The sequence below is a fragment of the Lepus europaeus genome, chromosome 1 (genome assembly GCF_033115175.1).
Source record: "Lepus europaeus isolate LE1 chromosome 1, mLepTim1.pri, whole genome shotgun sequence".
In the NCBI taxonomy this organism is placed as follows: domain Eukaryota; kingdom Metazoa; phylum Chordata; class Mammalia; order Lagomorpha; family Leporidae; genus Lepus; species Lepus europaeus.
The window spans coordinates 152,452,501-152,471,797 of NC_084827.1; the positions used below are offsets into that span (position 1 = coordinate 152,452,501).

The 19,297-nt window shown below is 40.3% G+C and overlaps 1 protein-coding gene across 1 annotated transcript in view; it reads left to right on the forward strand.

Moving 5' to 3' along the window:
• Positions 1–299: 299 nt before the first annotated feature.
• PTH2R (parathyroid hormone 2 receptor) overlaps positions 300–19,297 on the forward strand; it is a 138,465-nt gene continuing 119,467 nt past the window's right edge. Inside the window, exons 1-2 of the mRNA XM_062196966.1 lie at positions 300–518; positions 828–1,763. Of these exons, the coding sequence (XP_062052950.1) occupies positions 300–518; positions 828–1,763 (1,155 nt within the window). The remainder of the gene's footprint in view (positions 519–827; positions 1,764–19,297) is intronic.

The window sequence follows — 19,297 nt, forward strand, 5'->3', positions numbered from 1 at the left end:
AGAAATTAGTTTCTGTTGCTTATAATCCATCCATTCTATGGTATCTTGTTAGAGCATCCAGAGCTAAGACAGGGAGAGTGGAGACCCTCCCAGAGCAGGAGTCTGAACCCAGGTCATCTGGCTTCAAAGCACATGCAATTTACTTCTTTCCTCAGGCAGCAAGAGCAGGAGATTTTATAAAGAAGGGCCACAAATGGCCAGGAAATACATAAAACAGTCAACCTTGTTCATACACTAAGAATTAAAACTCAGACAATAACGTGGTGGCCCCTTTGCCAAGATTCTGAAAAACAACACCGATGAGGGCAAGAACGTGGGAAATGCTTCATCAAGGCTACAGTGGATTTAATCTAGAAATATTCACGAAAGCCTCAAATTGGAGCACATCGTTTAAGCAAAAACCACAGTTAACGTTTAAGACAGTTTTCAAGAATTTACACAAAATCACACATATTCTGGGACAGTCATTAATTGATTCAGTACAGCTCAGTTTAGTAGCCGAGCTGGCTCTGGGGCAGGTCAGCATGCCACAAAGTGGCCCCGTGAAAACCACCTGGCAAACAAATAGACAACCGCAAAAAAACAAAACAAAACAAAACAATTCCGCCAGAGACGACCAATTTCCTTGAGATGTGATTTTCCCAGGATGAGGTCCCTTTATCCTCAAAATCTCGTTTTTCATTTGTAATTGGAGATGGCCAGACCTATAAATATGTGTGTATATAGATCACATCCTAGATACATGATCTATATGACAGGTAGATGCACTGTGAAATAGGACACACACACACACACACACACTCAGTCTCACTCTCTGTGATTACAAGAAAATAAAAAGGAGAATTTGGACCAGCTGCGGAGAGGGCCGGCTGCGGACGGGGCCGGCTCACAGCGCGGGTATCAAGCCCTTCCCTCACCGTCCGGTGTTCCCCCGGCTGACCGTCTGCGCGCGTGTGGGCAGGAAGGGACTTCTGGGCTACTCCCCCAGGCCCTGGGCGCCCCTGGAGTCTGCGCTGGAACACGGACGGAGCGGAGGGAGCAGAGCCCGTGGAGTTGGCGGCGGCGACAGCAGGGTCTGCGGACGGTGGCCCTCGGGCCCCTGGGCTGCGGGACCTGTGACTTGGAGGAGGAGCGCGACCGCCTCCAGGTGCCCCTGCAGCAGCGAGGGGCGCGCCCGGAGTTCAGGGCTCAGAGTCCGCCCCCTTCCCGCGGCCCCCTCCCGGCTGCAGGTGGCGCGGGGCGGTGAGACGAGCCCGGGGCGCCAGTGGTTCTTCCTGGAAGACCGGACCGGCCCCCAGCCTCCGGGCGGCGGGACACGGGCTTCGAGACGCGCAGGTTGTTTTCGGCCGCTGAGCCCCGGCCAGTGGCCCGGCTGCGCCTCGCTTCTGGCCGCAAGTTTGGCCGGCGCTGGCAAAGTTGACGACTCTGACAGCCGCTCGCGGGCTCGAGAAGAGGCTCCTGCTTCTCGTTCTGGTCCGAGCATGGCCGGGGCGGGGGTGTCGCAGCATATCTGGGCTTGGGTGGTACTCTGCAGCTGTCTCCTCGTGGGAGCCCAGGTAAGGAGCGGGCGCCCGGGGCCGGGATGGAGGCGAAGGCGCTCGGCGCTCGTGCACCCGCACCTCCACGATCACACACCGCACTCCAGCGCTCGGCGGGGCTGGCAGGCGATCCGTGGATCTGCACAGGGGAGCTTCGGCGAGAGCTGTCCTGCGGCACTTGCAAACCGAGGGGGTATTTACGGGCTGCAGAGTTCTGGATCGCGAGTGCGAAGCTGAAAGGGAAGGAACTCTTCTTTCTGATAGACTCTGAGTTCCTCCTTTAATTAAATCCAGATAGTTTTTGCCAGGTGGCAATTTACCATCGCTTTTGAAAACTTCAGCTTCCAGGATCGAGTGTGACCACTCTCCGACAGGTCTCTCGCCGGCCTTCCCTGATAGAGCGGCACTCATCAGTATTCAAAGCGAGATTAGGTGGCATCAGAGCCCCGGGTTACACGCAGCTCGGTTGTTAAGGTTGAGAATAAGCAGTGTCGTCATTTTCATACTGCTAATATCGTGTAGAGATTTTCTGGGCACAGTTTCTCAGGGGAATCTCTTTAATGTGGAAGGAACAAAATAGGATTTACAGTCAGCTTTTCTGATGAGCTGGAAAGAGATGCCGGTAGTGATGGGTGTGGATTGAAACCGAATAAAGTTATTTTCTACCATTCCGTAGGGGGCGCACTTTGACCGTCAAATGGAGTCCCAATTTAAAAACTTCTTTCACTGTCAGATTTTTGAACTGTTGAATTATGAACTGGTATGATCTAAACTTAGTGCTATACTATGCTTTTGGATTTCAGGTGACCAGTGTGAATTTAAATTCTAAAATTTTAATTTCTAAATGTCTAAAAACCCATCTGTCATAGTCATAATGACATAAATTACTACTTAAAAGGGATTTCTATGAAATAGGTGTGCTGCTAAATTCTGGGCTTTACTTAACATGACCAGGATGTGTCGTGTAGGCTGATCGTGCTGAAATGAGTTTGTGTATTGTATATTGACTAATTATATTAGCAATGAATACTTAAAAGTAGGGTGCACTCAAACCTGAAAAAAAAATCACCAAATTAATGGGAAGAATATAAATATAAGCAAAAAAATTCCCAAGAACTTGAAGATAGATTTCTAAGATGGTTCTAGAACTCTAATGATCTCTAATAAATGTCTTACATTTTCATCTCATAAACCACTGTCTCCTTGGTAAGACACAAATGAGCTATTTATCTTATTCGCTGTTCTGGATTACTTTTTCTAAGGAAATGGGAAGAAAACTTCACTATGGGAATGCATGCAGAATATTTTCTTTCCCTTTTGCTTTCAACAGAACAATCAGGACACTGAGTACTTTTCCCATGGTAACTTTAAGCCAGAGTTTCTCAACCTTGACATTCTGGACATCTTATAATTCTTTGTGGTGGGGATTGTCTCGGGCACTGTGGGATATTTACCATTCTTTGTCCTTTATCTACCAGATGCTGTTGGCATCCCCCTGCACCCTGCTGTGACAACCAAGAGTATCTCTAGATTTTGCCAAATGTCTCTTTGGAGGCAAAAATCACTCCTGGTTGAGCATCACTGCTTTAAACTGATTTTTTACTTACATCTATAGATGAAGAACTGTATAAAATGACAGTTTGTGATAACGTATTACACATGTCAACTTTCTTGGCACTTTAAACAAAACCTGAAGATCAAATTAAAGCGATTTACAATGACATGTTGACACATTTTCTGGCCTTAAGTTCTTTTTATCTTCAGAAGACTCATATTGGGTTAAGATCGTTTCACTTCTCTAATTATTTGGTTTTTACTTAGGTCATGGTCAGTCCCTGTTCTGAAATATAATCAGTTAATTTGGGAGTAAATGAAAGACTAAAAACATTCAAGGCATTTTTTTTATTCCAAGTGTCAGTTGATGGTTTTATTAGCTTAAGTTTGAGATACAGAATATTTGTGAAAAGTGAGCCTGACTCTGTTTCTTAAGAGTACACACTTAATGATGAATATATTTCTAGCTAATATATATATATATATTTAAAAATGTATAGTACATTTGCTATAGCACCAGAAAGAACTCATGAAAGCAGAAAGAGCTTGGGTAGAATAAATGTTTTTGTTTAATAAACATTAGATAAATTCCCAGAAGAGATGACATAGACTAGAGTTCATCAATTGTTTTAAAGATCTCTGTGGTTTTTGTTTGAAAAAACTGTTTTTGCCTCAATGCACAGCTCAAAACCCATGCATTCCTGTATTAGGTGTCACTAGAGCACTCATCAATCAGATTATCATGTGGTGAAGAGGACTACCACATAGATGTTTTCAGTATTTTTGTTACTGTCAGTGGGTCCTGCTAGCTTTGAGATGGAGATAGGGGTACAAGAAGTTTATGGGGTAAGGGTCATGCCTGTGACAGGTAAAAGGGTAAGGAAACAGGACTGGACTGGGGCAACCTCACGCCAGCAAATGCACCTGACAAATGTTTGGAGAACTAAGTGAGGAGCTCTAAGGTGAAAATTGCTCATCGCAAGAGCCCCATGGTATGAAAACAGAGCAAGGTCCTAGTCTCTGAGCTCAGTTACTGGCTGGAGGTATTCAGGAAGTCATAGGTTTAGCTCCAAAACTGAGACAGATGCTTGAAAATTTTTTCTTGGGAGGCTGCCTCAATGGTGTGCACCTCCATGTCTACCTCCCTGACAAAATGACCAGGAACCGACATTGGAGGTGCTTGGCTTGAGAATGAGCTGGGCTCCATGTGATTCAGTTACCTTTTCCAGACTCAGTGGCCTCAGGAGAGTGTGACTCTCAGACAGTGTATGTGTTGGGAAATGAATATGAACTGTTCCCATACCTGGAAACAATCCCCAGAAGCTCACACCAATAGCTCACACCTAAATTCCATGCAGTACCAGGTTTGAGCAGATACCGGAGAGCAGATTCTGTTTGATGGTTATCACCTGGTTGGTGTAGGTGGAGTCCCAGCACTGCTGTGGACATTCTGGTGTAAGGGCAGGAGCATGGCCTGGGAACCTGGAAAGCTACATTCAAATTTCTCATCTAGGAGTGCTTTATCTCTTTTGTTCTGAGCAGTGGGGTGGTGAGGGTTAATGGCCTATATGAAGATTCTGAGTCTACTGGAAAACCAGAAATCTCTTACAGGGCGGGAAAGATTATGCTTGGTGATGATGCTTATTTACTTACTATGTTCCAAATACTGAGCTAAGTACTTTAGTCCCTCATTTAATTCTACTATAATCATTCTCACTTTTATAAAAGAGAAAGTGGAGCTAAGGGAGTAGAGTAGCCATGATCTACAGAGGGGCTTCTACCTTTGGGACCCACTCCTTCTGCTGGTTCCCTCTTTGGAGAATTCAGCTAGGCACTACTTATGTAAATTATGTATACACATACTCTTCATTGCAGCAATAGCGATGCCTGGGCATATAACACAAGGGATTTCTCGTACAGGCTTGTGGTAATCATTGCAGTAATTCTATGGTATTTGAGAATTGTAAACAACATGATTGTTCACAGTGGGGATATTTTGCAGTAATAAAAAGCAAAGGATTAAATGCATGCAAGCCAGGATGGGTGGGATTGTAAAAACAGGATGAGATATGGCACAGAAAAAGATCTGATATAATAGTATTTGTATGCATTAAAATACATGCATACAAAAACAATAATCCATGTTGTATAAACATACTCAGACAAGAGATGTGTGCATGGTGCATGTATGTCTCACATAAATGCTTGCATATGGGAGGTAGAGAAATAGGAAGGGAGCATAGACATAAAAGATGATAAATCAGGTAAATCAATAAATCAAAGATGCTTATACTCTGCTTCTCAATCTGTTGTGGTAACTGGAGATTGTAGTGATAATAGATTGGGCTACCAACAAGCCATTGCTGGTAGATTTAATGAGAACAGTCACGGGAGAGAGGAGCTTCTCCAGTGTTGGGGGAGTTAGGGGACCACCCTTAGCAAAATGAAACAATCTCAGCGACTGATAATCTCTGCATTGTGTGTATTGCTAAAGCACTATTGTAAAAGAAACCACCATTGGCTTCTTTCTGTTTCAACTGACAACCAGGACTGTTTCCATTTGTCTTCCAGTTATAAGAAAGCCTTGGATCCCTGAAGGGTGGGCTTCTTCGTGGCTGCAGTACTTGTGGGTAGTCTTTCAGCTCTTGTAGTCCAGAAGGAGTGAGATGGAAGGGGGACAGGTACAGTTTTTCTCTTGGCAAGGCAAACTGAGCAGGATTCATTTCTCTAGAATTTTCTCAATTCTTTGTGAATAAAAATAGAACACTTTCAGCTAACACCACACATTACATTTATTTTGTAATCTCAGACTTCAGTTGGTTTTGTCATCTATTAGAATTCACTCGTGTATTTTCTTTACCCTGTATTTTGTTTTTATCTTTTCTCTGAGTTGCTCTTTAGATTTTTAAAATGGCTATGTGACTATTGGCAGCTTATGCCGTATCTTCGAGTCACCATTTCCTCTACTATACAATCATGGCGATAACAGCATTTGCTCATAGAATGCGAGAATCTTGAATTTGAAAATAGACCAACAAAGGCTTTAGGATCTGAAAATGAAAATATCAGTTCTTTCATCTTCTTCTGTTAAACATTTAAAACGTCTGATGGAGATTACTTCTAACCTTGACTGGGAGCACTGAAGGCTTTTTAGTGTGTGAGTGTGTGTGTGAGTTTGTGTGTGTGTGTGTTTCTCTCTTACTCTCTCTGAAAAGCAGAGAATTTTGTGAGGTTGTTCCTTGTGCCTGCAACACTATTCCTTTTATTCTTTATAGCTTCTTCAGATTACAACTTCTTTCTAATGACAGTTGGACATTTTATTCATAGTATTGATAGCTGTTTTGATTTTATATTCGTTAATGAGTGTTTGATTAATATCTCTATCTTTGTCTCCTTCTAATTAGAAGGTATTTGCAGCAGTCCTGGTAGTCACTACTGTGCACTTTGTGGAAGCTGAAATGTAAGGAAGTAGATAGATTCCAAAGAGATTTAGAAGGTACACTTTCCTGAAGGAAGAGCAAGTTAGGGAAGGTTTGATGAGTTATACCTTTAGATAAGCTGAGTGTAAATATTTAGTGATGGTTGTATTTGGGGTTGTGGAGTTTAAGCAAAAGTCAGAAGAAAAGGCCTTAAAGAAAAGGTCTTTATCATCACCATTATATAGATAATCTCTCTTAGTGACAGACTAGCAGGTACAAGGAGAAGTTTAGCAGTTATTCCATTGGCTAATGAAAATTTATAGGCTCTCAAAGAAAGAAAATAATTCTCAGGGTGAGAGGAAACTATGCAAAATAGGTTAAAATTAGGGACTTTTATATCAAAACTGAATTTGGAGTCTATATTTTCTATTCTCATTACTTAGCATCTCAAAAACTTAGTTTTTTCATTTGAAAAATGGGGATGATCTAATATCAAAATTCATTTCATTTGTGTGTAGAATACATAAAATCTCCGATGAAGCACTTAATGTATGCCTCTCCCAGAGTTTGCTCACTATGAGCATCGGTCATCAATGTGTTTATTGTAATCAATGTCATCATCATCATAATCATTATAATTTCTATTATTGTTTCTAATTAGTTATTGTTAATATAGAGAATATGATTTCATGTCTTGTTGTATTATTGAACAGGAACAGTAGTTTCCAGTATCTGTACCTCTTCTTTTTATTATTTGCCTTATTACACTGCATTAGCAAAGATTCCCTGTGTAATACTGAATGATAGTAGTTATTGTGAACACCTTATCTTATTTCTTGGGTCAATGGGTTTGCTCCTAGAAATTTATTAAGCATGATATTTTGCTCTAGTTTTTAAATAAATGTAACATCATTGTTAATTTTGTGGTTAAATGTTATGCTAGTGTAGAAGTTTTGAATTACAACATGGATGATTTTTATTTTAAAGGCATGAATGATGTTATTTTTAAAAGAATAGGTCATGCCAGGAGAAGCACCTGGCTCCTGCCTTTGGATCAGCACGATGCGCCGGCCGCAGTGGCCATTGGAGGGTGAACCAACGGCAAAAAGGAAGACCTTTCTCTCTGTCTCTCTCTCTCACTATCCACTCTGCCTGTCAAAACAAAACAAAACAAAACAAACAAACAAACAAAAAAAAAAACAAAGCAAAAAAACCCAAAAAACCAAAAGAAAACAAAAAAAGAATAGGTCATGGTCGGCACCGCGGCTCACTAGGCGCCGGTACCCCGGGTTCTAGTCCCGGTTGGGGTGCCGGATTCTGTCCCGGTTGCTCCTCTTCCAGGCCAGCTCTCTGCTGTGGCCTGGGAAGGCAGTGGCAGATGGCCTAAGTGCTTGGGCCCTGCACCCGCATGGGAAACCAGGAGGAAGTGCCTGGCTCCTGGTTTTGGATTTGCGCGGCGTGCTGGCCATAGAGCGCCGGCCGTAGTGGCCATTTGGGGGGTGAACCAACGGTAAAAGGAAGACCTTTCTCTCTGTCTCTCTCTCTCTCACTGTCTAACTCTGCCTGTCAAAAAAAAAAATAGGTCATATTATATGAAACTCCTGTCACAGACACCGGCCTCTTTGAGGACCAGAAGTGATTCTTAATCATTTTCTCACAGTGTATAGTAGTCAGAAGATGCTTGTTAGAATACTGGTAAGTATTTGCATCCTCATAGGTAGAAGAGATATTATATATTTAGCAAATAAGTAAAATGTTCTCATTAATAAAACATATATTGATAACAAATTAACATACTTCACCCTTAACCTGCTTGTTTGTCACTAAGAAAGATTCTCTATATTATGTTGATAACAAATTAACATACTTAGGAAACAGGCAAAAAAGTTGTTTACTCCTTTCTGGCCAATATTAAGGTAACAAGATTGGAATAGATTTGTATGTGTAATTAAAATTCCTGAAGGCAAATTTCTGTCTCTCCTTTATAAAAGCACTTATATGAAATTGCAAATGGGCTATAATTTGAATAACTTATACTACTTGCCACTTCCTTTATTTAACATAATTGGGCTAGCTCTTTTTCCTATGACACAAAATTTTTGTGATTTTCATTTAAGTTTTTTTTTTCTCAGAGCAAAGATTGCTTGACGATGTATTTAAAGCAGTATTGTGGGTGTGAGATATGTGTAGGCTCGCATATCCATCTGCCTACACTACTAGGGAAAATGACTTCAGGGAAGCATTTGTGCATATAATGAGCACCAACATGAAACTTCTCTCAACAAATAGTTCAGGATCTTTTTCCTAGAGAACAAGGTCTATAATACGATATTTTGAAAGTTGTATAAGTGAAACTTAAATACAATTTTCATGTTGATTAATGAGCTTAGAGACTTCTAAAAATGAAATACAACTAGAGTAGACTTGTAGGACTTTCCTACAGCTTCACAAATGTTTTTTAAAAGTTACATTAATGATACAGTGTTCTTATATTTTCCACAATACTGGCAATGTATTGGCAATGGCATTCTGTTTATGAATATATTGAATTTTTTTTCTACTCATGGGAATTGTAAGTACCCGAGGATCATTTTGTAGTTTCTGACCTATCCAAGGGTTATCTCCATGGCTTGGAGTTGTTTTATATTTAGTTTCTGCCGTAGTGGCTATAGATAGTCTTGCCCAAGGTGGATCTCAACAAATATCTGTAGAATAAATATGTTCAAAGCTCCTCATGGTTAGACCAGCACAGTCAGTACAGAATTAGGAAATGACTTAAAGACTTTTCTGTACATACAAGGAAAAGCCAATTAAAATTCTTCCTTAGGTCTTCTCATTTTCAGTTCAGTCATACTGCAGTGAACTATGGAATGTTATTTTTATTGTATTGACTTGAAGAGTGATAGGACATGGACCTCTCCTAAAAAGACCTTCTACTATACAGGAGGAGGCAAGTTGCCAACATGCAAAGATTTGTCTCTGCTCTTGATTTCTATTCCCTTTCCTTTTTGTTTTTTAAAGATTTATTTTATTTATTTGAAAGACTGAGTTACAGAGAGAGGTAGAGACAGAGCCAGAGGGAGTGAGCCTTCCATCCACTGGTTCACTCCATAAATAACTGCGACGGCCAGAGCTGAGCTGATCTGAAGCCAGGAACCAGGAGCTTCTTCCAGGTCCCCCACCTGGGTGCAGGGGCCCAAGGGCTTGGGCCATTCTCTTCTGCCTTCCCAGGCCATAGCAGAGAGCTGGATTAGAGTGGAGCAGCCAGGGCTCTAACTGGCACTCATATGGAATGCTGGCACTGCAGGCCGGGGCTTTAACCTGCTGTGCTACAGTGTTGGCCTCTCTGTTCCCCTTCTTGTAGTAATTCTTAATTTTAGCTTTCTCATATTCTTTCACTTTCATATTTGTATAATACAATTGGTATAGTTTCAAAGGGGGATGGAAAAGTGCTGGATCTCTGCCAAAAGTTTCTTATGTTCGACACTTTTTTCCCTTTTGCTCCCTCACTATGCTTACTTTGGTGAATTGTATTTAGACAGTGATCAGTACAGGCTTTATGATAATAGCAATAATAATGGGCCACACTTATGTAGTGTTCACTATGTAAAAGTTACTTAATTAGACATCTTATATGCATTATTTTCTTTAATCCTCATCACAACTTTATGTGAAAGGCAAATGAGCATTTTTTTTTTTTTTGACAGGCAGAGTGGACAGTGAGAGAGAGACAGAGAGAAAGGTCTTCCTTTTGCCATTGGTTCACCCTCCAATGGCCACTGCAGCTGGCGCGCTGTGGCCGGCGTGCTGCGCCGATCCGAAGCCAGGAGCCAGGTGCTTCTCCTGGTCTCCCATGCAGGTGCAGGGAGGACTTGGGCCATTCTCCACTGCACTCCTGGGCCACAGCAGAGAGCTGTGCTGGAAGAGGAGCCACCGGGACAGAATCCGGCGTCCCAACTGGGACTAGAACCTGGTGTGCCGGTGCCGCAGGCAGAGGATTAGCCTATTGAGCCAAGGCGCTGGCCACAAATGAGCATTTTGATAGTTTCTCCAACATTCTTCCATTCCTTACTAAGTAATTGTTTAGCAAAAAGGACAAGTGGTGGAGTAAAGATATTCTATGAAAAAAGCAGACAACCAAAAATCCCCATCCTCATTATGCTCACTTCTCTTATTCTCTGGGAGCCTATATTACCTGAGAATTAAGATATATGTCCCAAAAAATTTCTTTTTTTTTCAAATTTAATAATTTGTTTAATATTTTATGATTTCTTCAAGTCAGTAAACATGTGTCACTTTATTTTAGTTTATTTACATTTTCCAATTCTGAATAACTACATATTCATGTTCTCTAGTTAAATAAATATTTGGCACAATTTTACATAGAAAACAAAGGAAGGTTTGGATTTGATTAAATACAGGAAAACAAAGGATACCTTACCCAAGTAGGCAGCCACCCAACCAAATACAACTCATGACATTTCAAATTAGCAAATACCTTGAGGGCTTTTCATGTACCAGAAAATATAATAATCATGGGGGAATGAAAATACAAGGTATGCCCTCATTTTCAAAAACAATCATGTTCAGCATTTTAAGAAATGTTTCTAAATATGAGTTCAGTTTAAAACAATCTTGTAGTGATGATGCTCCCTTTAGAAGGAGAAAGCAACTCCACAAAGGACCTTATTTTTCAGTTGATACCTTTGTCTCTCCCTCTTATCCATCTAAATGTTTGTTTTCCACATTATACTGATCTCTCACAATCTTGTCAAATACAGCTTGTTGTCCCTTTGTCCTCTCTGGTGTAAGTGTACTTCTCCCCTGCTAACACCACAGATTCTGACTTTTTTTTTTTGAGTTTATATTAAATCGTTTTCTTTTTTTTTTATTTAGTAAATATAAATTTCCAAAGTACAGTTTATGGATTACAATGGCTCCCTCCCCCCATAATTTCCCTCCCACTCGCACCCCTCCCATCTCCCACTCCCTCTCCCATTCCATTCACATCAAGATTCATTTTCAATTATCTTTATATACAGAAGATTGATTTAGTATCTATTAAGTAAAGATTTCATCAGTTTGCACCCACACAGACTCTGACTTTTTTAGAAGCCCTTTATTTTTCCTCCACCTGTTTCCTCCACCAAATTGCTCGATACTACTTAACTTTTTTTTTTTTTAAACTAACTAACCTTCTTTTACTTACCTCTTCTCTTTGACCTCCTCTGTTTTCTGATGGACAGCCATATCTTTATATCAGAAATTAGGAAGCTATGTATACTTCTAATATTCATCTTTTTTGTGAGGCCATAGGAGGTCATTTATTTTACAAGTTATCAGAGTAATTTCCCTTAATACTCTTAACATATGTACATAATTACTATAGCTAATCAGTGCAAAGCACTTCCACAATGTAAAAATTTATGCTTTCTGAACATTTTATTAATGGTGATTTTATCTGATTGTGCTCAAAATTGGCCTTTCCAATGCTGGTGTTTATCACCATGTTACTTTTCTCAGTTGCTACTCTTTCTCATGACAGCACTGTGTGACAGCAACACTGCCTGAGGGCAGGAGTGACTCTAGTTAGAAATAGGTGCAACATTTGCAACACTGGGCCACTGCCACTATACGTGTTGGTTTGTAATTTGTCCTGCAGCTCGATTTTCTCTGATACCAAATTCTGTGCCAGTTGCCTGAAGGAAATGATTTTCTCCATGACTTGTTACACTCAAAAACAAGTCAACACTGTTTGGGTAGTGATAATCCCTGTCTGCTTTCATTTCTACATGAAATGACTTCATCATGGAACAGTGCTTCTATGGAATATTCTTGAATGACAGTGGCTGTGCTGTGTGAGAATGTTGTACCAAGGGACAGGAAACCTTGCTTTTCGTTCTTGTTTTACTATAAATTTTTTTGGTAGCCACAGATACAAGACTGTATTCCTGGTCTCATTTCTTTGTATTTAGAGTAAAAGATTTTGAGCTCTGAAATACTAGGGTTTCAGATTTCTTTTTTTTTTATATATACTAGGTAAAGATTTTAACATTTTGCCCATATAGCAACATAAAGTGAAAAAACTACCATTGGATTACTAATTATAGCATTAAATAGCAATGTACAGCACATTAAAGACAGAGATCCTACATAATTTTTTTTTCAAATTAATTAATTTTCTATGCCATTTCCATTTTAACACCAGGTTGTTTTTTTTTTTTTTCATTTCCAATTCTCTTTATATACAGAAGATCACTTCAGTATATAATTAGTAAAGACCTCATCAGTTTGTGCCCACACAGAAACGCAAAGTATAAAAATACTGTTTCAGTACTAGTTATAGCATCACTTGGCTTTAGACGACACATTAGGGACAGATCCCACATGGGGTGTAAGTACACAGTGACTCCTGTTGCTGATTTAACAATTTGACACTCCTGTTCATGGCGTCAGTAATCTCCCTAGGCTCTAGTCATGAGTTGCCAGGGGTATGGAAGCCTTTAGAGTTCGCTGACTTTGATCTTATTCTGATAGGGTCATAGTCAAAGTGGAAGTTCTCTCCTCCCTTCGGAGAAGGGTACCTCCTTCTTTGATGGCCCCGTTCTTTCCACTGGGATCTCACTCACGGAGATCATTCATTTAGGTCTTTTTTTTTTCCATGATATCTTGGCTTTCCATGCCTGCTATACTCTCATGGGCTCTTCAGCCAGATCTGAATGCCTTGAGGACTGATTCTGAGGCCAGAGTGTTGTTTAGGACATCTGCCATCCTATGAGTCTGCTGTGTATCCCACTTCCCATGTTGGATCTTTCTCTGCCTTTTTGATTCTATCAGTTAGTATTAGCAGATACTTGTCTTGTTTGTGTGATCTCTTTGACTCTTAGACCTATCAGAGCTATCAATTGTGAGCTGAAATTGATCACTTGGACTAGTGCGATGGCATTGGTACATGCCATCTTGATGGGATTGTGTTGGAATCCCCTGGCACATTTCTAACTCCACCATTTGCGGCCAGTCCGATTGAGCATGTTCCAAATTGTTCATCTCCTCCCTCTCTTTTTCCACTCTTAGATTTAACAGGGATCACTTTTCAGTTAAAATTTAAACACCTAAGAATAATTGTGTGTTAATTACTGAGTTCAACCAATAGTACTAGAACAACAACAACAACAACAAATACTAAAAAGGATAAAGTATTACATTGTACATCTAAAGTCAGGACGGGAGCTGATCAGTTCATTGTTGCTTATAGTGTCCATTTCACTTAACAGGTTTCCCCTTTGGCGCTCAGTTGTCACCGATCAGGGAAAACAAATGATATTTTTCTCTTTGGGACTGGCTTAATTCACTCAGCATGATGTTTTCCAGATTGCTCCATCTTGTTGCAAATGACTGGGTTTTGTTGTTTCTTACTGCTGTATAGTATTCTATGGAGTACATGTCCCATAATTTCTTTATCCAGTCTACTGTTGATGGGCATTTGGGTTGGTTCCAGGTCTTAGCTATTGTGAATTGAGCTGCAATAAACATTAATGTGCAGATGGCTTTTTTATTTGTCAAATTAATTTCCTTTGGGTAAATTCCAAGGAGTGGGATGGCTGGGTTGTATGGTAGGGTTATGTTCAGGTTTCTGAGGAATCTCCAGACAGACTTCCATAGTGGCTTAACCAGTTTGCATTCCCACCAACAGTGGGTTAGTGTCCCTTTTTCCCCACATCCTCGCCAGCATCTGTTATTGGTAGATTTCTGAATGTGAGCCATTCTCACCGGGGTGAGATGGAACCTCATTGTGGTTTTGATTTGCATTTCTCTGATTGCTAGTGATCTTGAACATTTTTTCATGTGTCTGTTGGCCATTTGGATTTCCTCTTTCGAAAAATGTCTATTGAGGTCCTTGGCCCATCTCTTAAGTGGGTTGTTTGTTTTGTTGTTGTGGATTTTCTTGATTACTTTGTAGATTCTGGTTATCAATCCTTTATCTGTAGTATAGTTTGTGAATATTTTTTCCCATTCTGTTGGTTGCCTCTTCACTTTCCTGACTGTTTCTTTTGAAGTACAGAAACTTTTCAATTTGATGCAATCCCAAATGTTAATTTTGGTTTTGACTGCCTGTGCTGTTGGAGTATTTTCTGGGAAGTCTTTGCCTGTGCCTATATCTTGCAGGGTTTCTCCAATGCTCTCTAATAATTTGATGGTTTCGGGTCGTAGATTTAAGTCTTTAATCCATGTTGAGTGAATTTTTGTGTAAGGTGATAGGTATGGGTCTTGCTTCAAGCTTCTGCACGTGGAAATCCAATTTTCCCAGCACCATTTATTGAATAGACTGTCCTTTTTCCAGGGATTAGATTTGGATCTTTGGTCAAATATAAGTTGGCTGTAGATGTTTGGATTGATTTCTGGTGTTTCTATTCTGTTCCATTGGTCTATCCATCTGTTTCTGTACCAGTACCATGCTGTTTTGATAACAACTGCCCTGTAGAATGTCCTAAAATCAGGTATTGTGATGCCTCCGGCTTTGTTTTTGTTGTACAGGATTGCTTTGGCTATTCGAGGTCTCCTGTGTCTCCATATGAATTTCAGCATCATTTTTTCCAGATCTGAGAAGAAGGTCTTCGGCATCTTGATGGGTATTGCATTGAATGTATAAATTGCTTTTGGGAGAATAGACATTTTGATGATATTGATTCTTCCAATCCATGAGCATGGAAGATTTCTCCATTTTTTGGTATCCTCTTCTATTTCTTTCTGTAAGGTTTTGTAATTTTCATCGTAGAGATCTTTAACGTCTTTGGTTAAGTTTATTCCAAGGTATTTGATTGTTTTTGTAGCTATTGTGAATGGGATTGATTTTAGAAGTTCTTCCTCAGCCGTGGCATTGCCTGTGTATACAAAGGCTGTTGATTTTTGTGGATTGATTTTATATCCTGCTACTTTGCCAAACTCTTCGATGAGTTCCAGCAGTCTCTTAGTAGAGTTCTTTGGGTCCCCTAAATAAAGAATCATATCATCTGCAAAGAGGGATAGTTTGAGTTCGTCCTTCCCGATTTGTATCCCTTTAATTTCTTTTTCTTGCCTAATAGCTCTGGCCAAAACTTCCAGAACTATATTGAATAGCAGTGGTGAGAGTGGGCATCCCTGTCTGGTACCAGATTTCAGTGGAAATGCTTCCAACTTTTCCCCATTCAATAGGATGTTGGCCGTGGGTTTTTAATATATTGCTTTGATTGTATTAAGGAATGTTCCTTCCATACCCAGTTTGCTTAGAGTTTTCATCATGAAAGGGTGTTGTATTTTATCAAATGCTTTCTCTGCGTCTATTGAGAGAATCATATGGTTTTTCTTCTGCAGTCTGTTAATGTAGTGTATTACGTTGATTGTTTTGCGAATGTTGAACCATCCCTGCATACCGGGGATGAATCCCACTTGGTCTTGGTGGATGATCTTTCTGATGTGTTGTTGCATTCTATTGGCCAGAATTTTATTGAGTATTTTTGCATCTATGTTCATCAGGGATATTGGTCTGTAATTCTCTTTCAATGTTGCGTCTCTTTCTGGCTTAGGAATTAAGGTGATGGTGGCTTCATAGAAAGAATTTGGGAGGATTCCCTCTTTTTCGATTGCTCTGAATAGTTTGAGAAGAATTGGAGTTAGTTCTTCTCTAAATGTCTGGTAGAACTCAGCAGTGAATCCATCTGGCCCTGGGCTTTTCTTTGTTGGGAGGGCCTTTATTACTGTTTCAATTTCTGTCTCTGTTATGGGTCTGTTTAGGTTTTCCCTGTCTTCCTGGCTCAATTTAGGGAGGTTGTATGTGTCCAAGAATCTGTCCATTTCTGATAGATTTCCCTGTTTGCTGGCATACAAGTCCTTGTAGTAATTTCTGATGATTCTTTTTATTTCTGTGGCGTCTGTTGTTACGTTTCCCATTTCATCTCTGATCCTATTGATTTGGGTCTTTTCTCTTCTTTTTTTTAGTTAGTTGGGCCAATGGGGTGTCAATTTTGTTTATTTTTTCAAAAAACCAGCTCCTCGTTTGGCTGATTTTTTGTAATGTTTTTTTGGATTCAATCCTGTTGATTTCTTCTCTGATTTTAATTATTTCTCTTCTCCTACTGGGTTTGGGTTTGGTTTGCTGCAGATTTTCTAGATCCTTGAGATGACTTGAAAGCTCATCTATTTGGTGCCTCTCCAATTTCTTGATGTAGGCACCTATTGATATAAACTTTCCTCTTAACACTGCTTTTGTTGTATCCCATAGGTTTTGGTATGTTGTGCTGTTATCCTCATTTACTTCCAGAAAATTTTTGATTTCTCTTTTAATTTCTTCTATGACCCATTGTTCATTCAGGAGCATGTTGTTCAATCTCCATGTGTTTGCACGTGCTCTAGGGATTCCTGAGTTGCCAATTTCCAATTTCATTCCTTTGTGGTCTGAGAAGCTGCATGGTATGATTCTAATTCTTTTGAATTTGCTGAGACTTGCTTTATGGCCTAGTATGTGGTCAATCCTAGAGAGGGTTCCATGTACTGCTGAGAAGAATGTAAAGTCCTTAGATGTAGGATGAAATGTTCTGTAGATATCTGTTAGATCCATTTGGCCTATAGTGTCATTTAAATCTACTGTCTCCTTGTTGATCTTCTGTCCTGTTGATCTGTCTATCTCTGAGAGTGGAGTATTGAAGTCCCCCAGTACTATTGTGTTGGGGTCTAAGTCTCCCTTTAAGTCCCTTAACAAGTCTTTTAAATAAGCTGGTGCCCTGTAATTAGGTGCATATACATTGATAATCGTTATATCTTCCTGTTGAATGGATCCCTTAATCATTATATAGTGCCCCTCTTTGTCTCTCCTAACAGTTTTTGTGGTAAAGTTTATGTTGTCCGATATTAAGATGGCTACGCCCGCTCTTTTTTCATTTCTGTTGGCGTGGTATATCTTTTTCCAGCCTTTCACTCTCAGCCTGTATGGATCATTGTTGGATAGATGGGTTTCTTGTAAGCAGCAAAAGGATGGGTTTTGTTCCTTAACCCAATCAGCCAATCGGTGTCTTTTAACTGGACAGTTCAAGCCATTAACATTCAATGTGACTATTGAGAAGGAGTAACTTTGCCCTGCCATTAGCCAAAGATACTTTCTAATATATGGTTTGAGATTCCTGTGATCTTTTGGTGTGAGGTTTCCTACCTTTACCTTCTTTCATATTGGTGACTGTGTTTCTGTGTTTCTGTATGTAACACATCTTTAAGCATCTTTTGCAGGGCTGGACGAGTGGCGACAAATTCTTTCAATGTCTGTTTGCTGTGAAAGGTCTTTATTTCACCTTCATTCATAAATGAGAGCTTTGCAGGATATAATATTCTGGGCTGGCTTTTTTTCTCTCTTAGCACCTGGGCTATGTCTCGCCATTCTCTCCTAGCTTGTAGGGTTTCTGAAGAGAAGTCAGCTGTGAGTCTAATTGGAGATCCTCTGAGAGTAATCTGACGTTTCTCTCTTGCACATCTTAGGATCTTTTCTTTGTGTTTCACTGTGGTGAGTTTGATTACGACGTGTCGTGGTGAGGATCTCTTTTGGTCATGTTTATTAGGGGTTCTATGAGCTTCCTGTATTAGGATGTCTCTGTCTTTCTCCAAACCTGGGAAATTTTCTGCTAGTATCTCACTAAAAAGGCCTTCTAATCCTTTCTCTCTCTCCATGCCTTCAGGTACTCCTAGAACCCGAATGTTGGGTTTTTTAATAGTATCCTGTAGATTCCTGACAGTATTTTTTAGATTTCTGATTTCTTCTTCTTTTCTTTGATTTGATTGTTTCCTTTCCTGTTCTCTGTCTTCTAAGTCTGATATTCTCTCTTCTGCTTCGCCCATTCTGTTTTTAAGACTCTCTAATGTGTTTGTCATTTGATCTATTGAATTCTTCATTTCATTATGATTTCTCATCACTATCACCATTTCTTGTTCCACTAGTTGTTTCATTTCATTTTGATTCCTCCTTAATATTTCACTTTCATGAGAGAGATTTTCTATCTTGTCCATTAAGGATTTCTGTAGTTCAAGAATTTGTTTTTGAGAACTTCTTAATGTTCTTATCAATTTTTTGAGATCTGCTTCTTGCATTTCTTCAATCTCCTCATCTTCATAATCTTGCATTGGGGTGTCTTTTTCATTTGGGGGTGTCATAGTGTCTTCCTTGTTCTTGTTACCTCGGTTTTTGCGTTTGTTGTTTGGCATGTTGGAGATATTTGGTTTCTTCACTGTGGTGTTTTTTCTTGTTACACTATGGCTCTATATTAAGTGGACTGTCTGCTTTCAGTGGAGCCTTAGAGGCTTGAGATGAGTGTGGACTGAGAGCTGTGTTTGGTTCCTCAGGGCTGAGGGTGTGTCAAGGATGACACTCCCAGGTTAGGTGTGGTAAATCTCTCTCTTTTTTGATTCAAAAGGGAAGTAATTCCGCACAGCTGAACGTAATTGGAGGTAGTTAGCAGGCAAATGGTATACCCACAGGAGCCAGAGATTGGAAGCTCTTTCCCACGGACCACACAGGGAATGTCTGCTGCCCTCAGTGTGGGCTCCAATTCTCCTGCAATCTCCCACTGGGTTGCCAAGTTAGATGCTAATCTCTTGTTATTTCACCCCTCCCCCCAGAGTCAGGTTTTTCTGCTAGGCTCAGGGCTGATGCAGACCTGAGGTCGCCCTGCTTATGACGTATGTCCAAAATGGCGCCTGCTCTGTCTTGCTCGCCTTTGAGAGGTGAGCGGAGAGAGAGAAACTTGTGTCTGTATCGGTCGCTTTTTT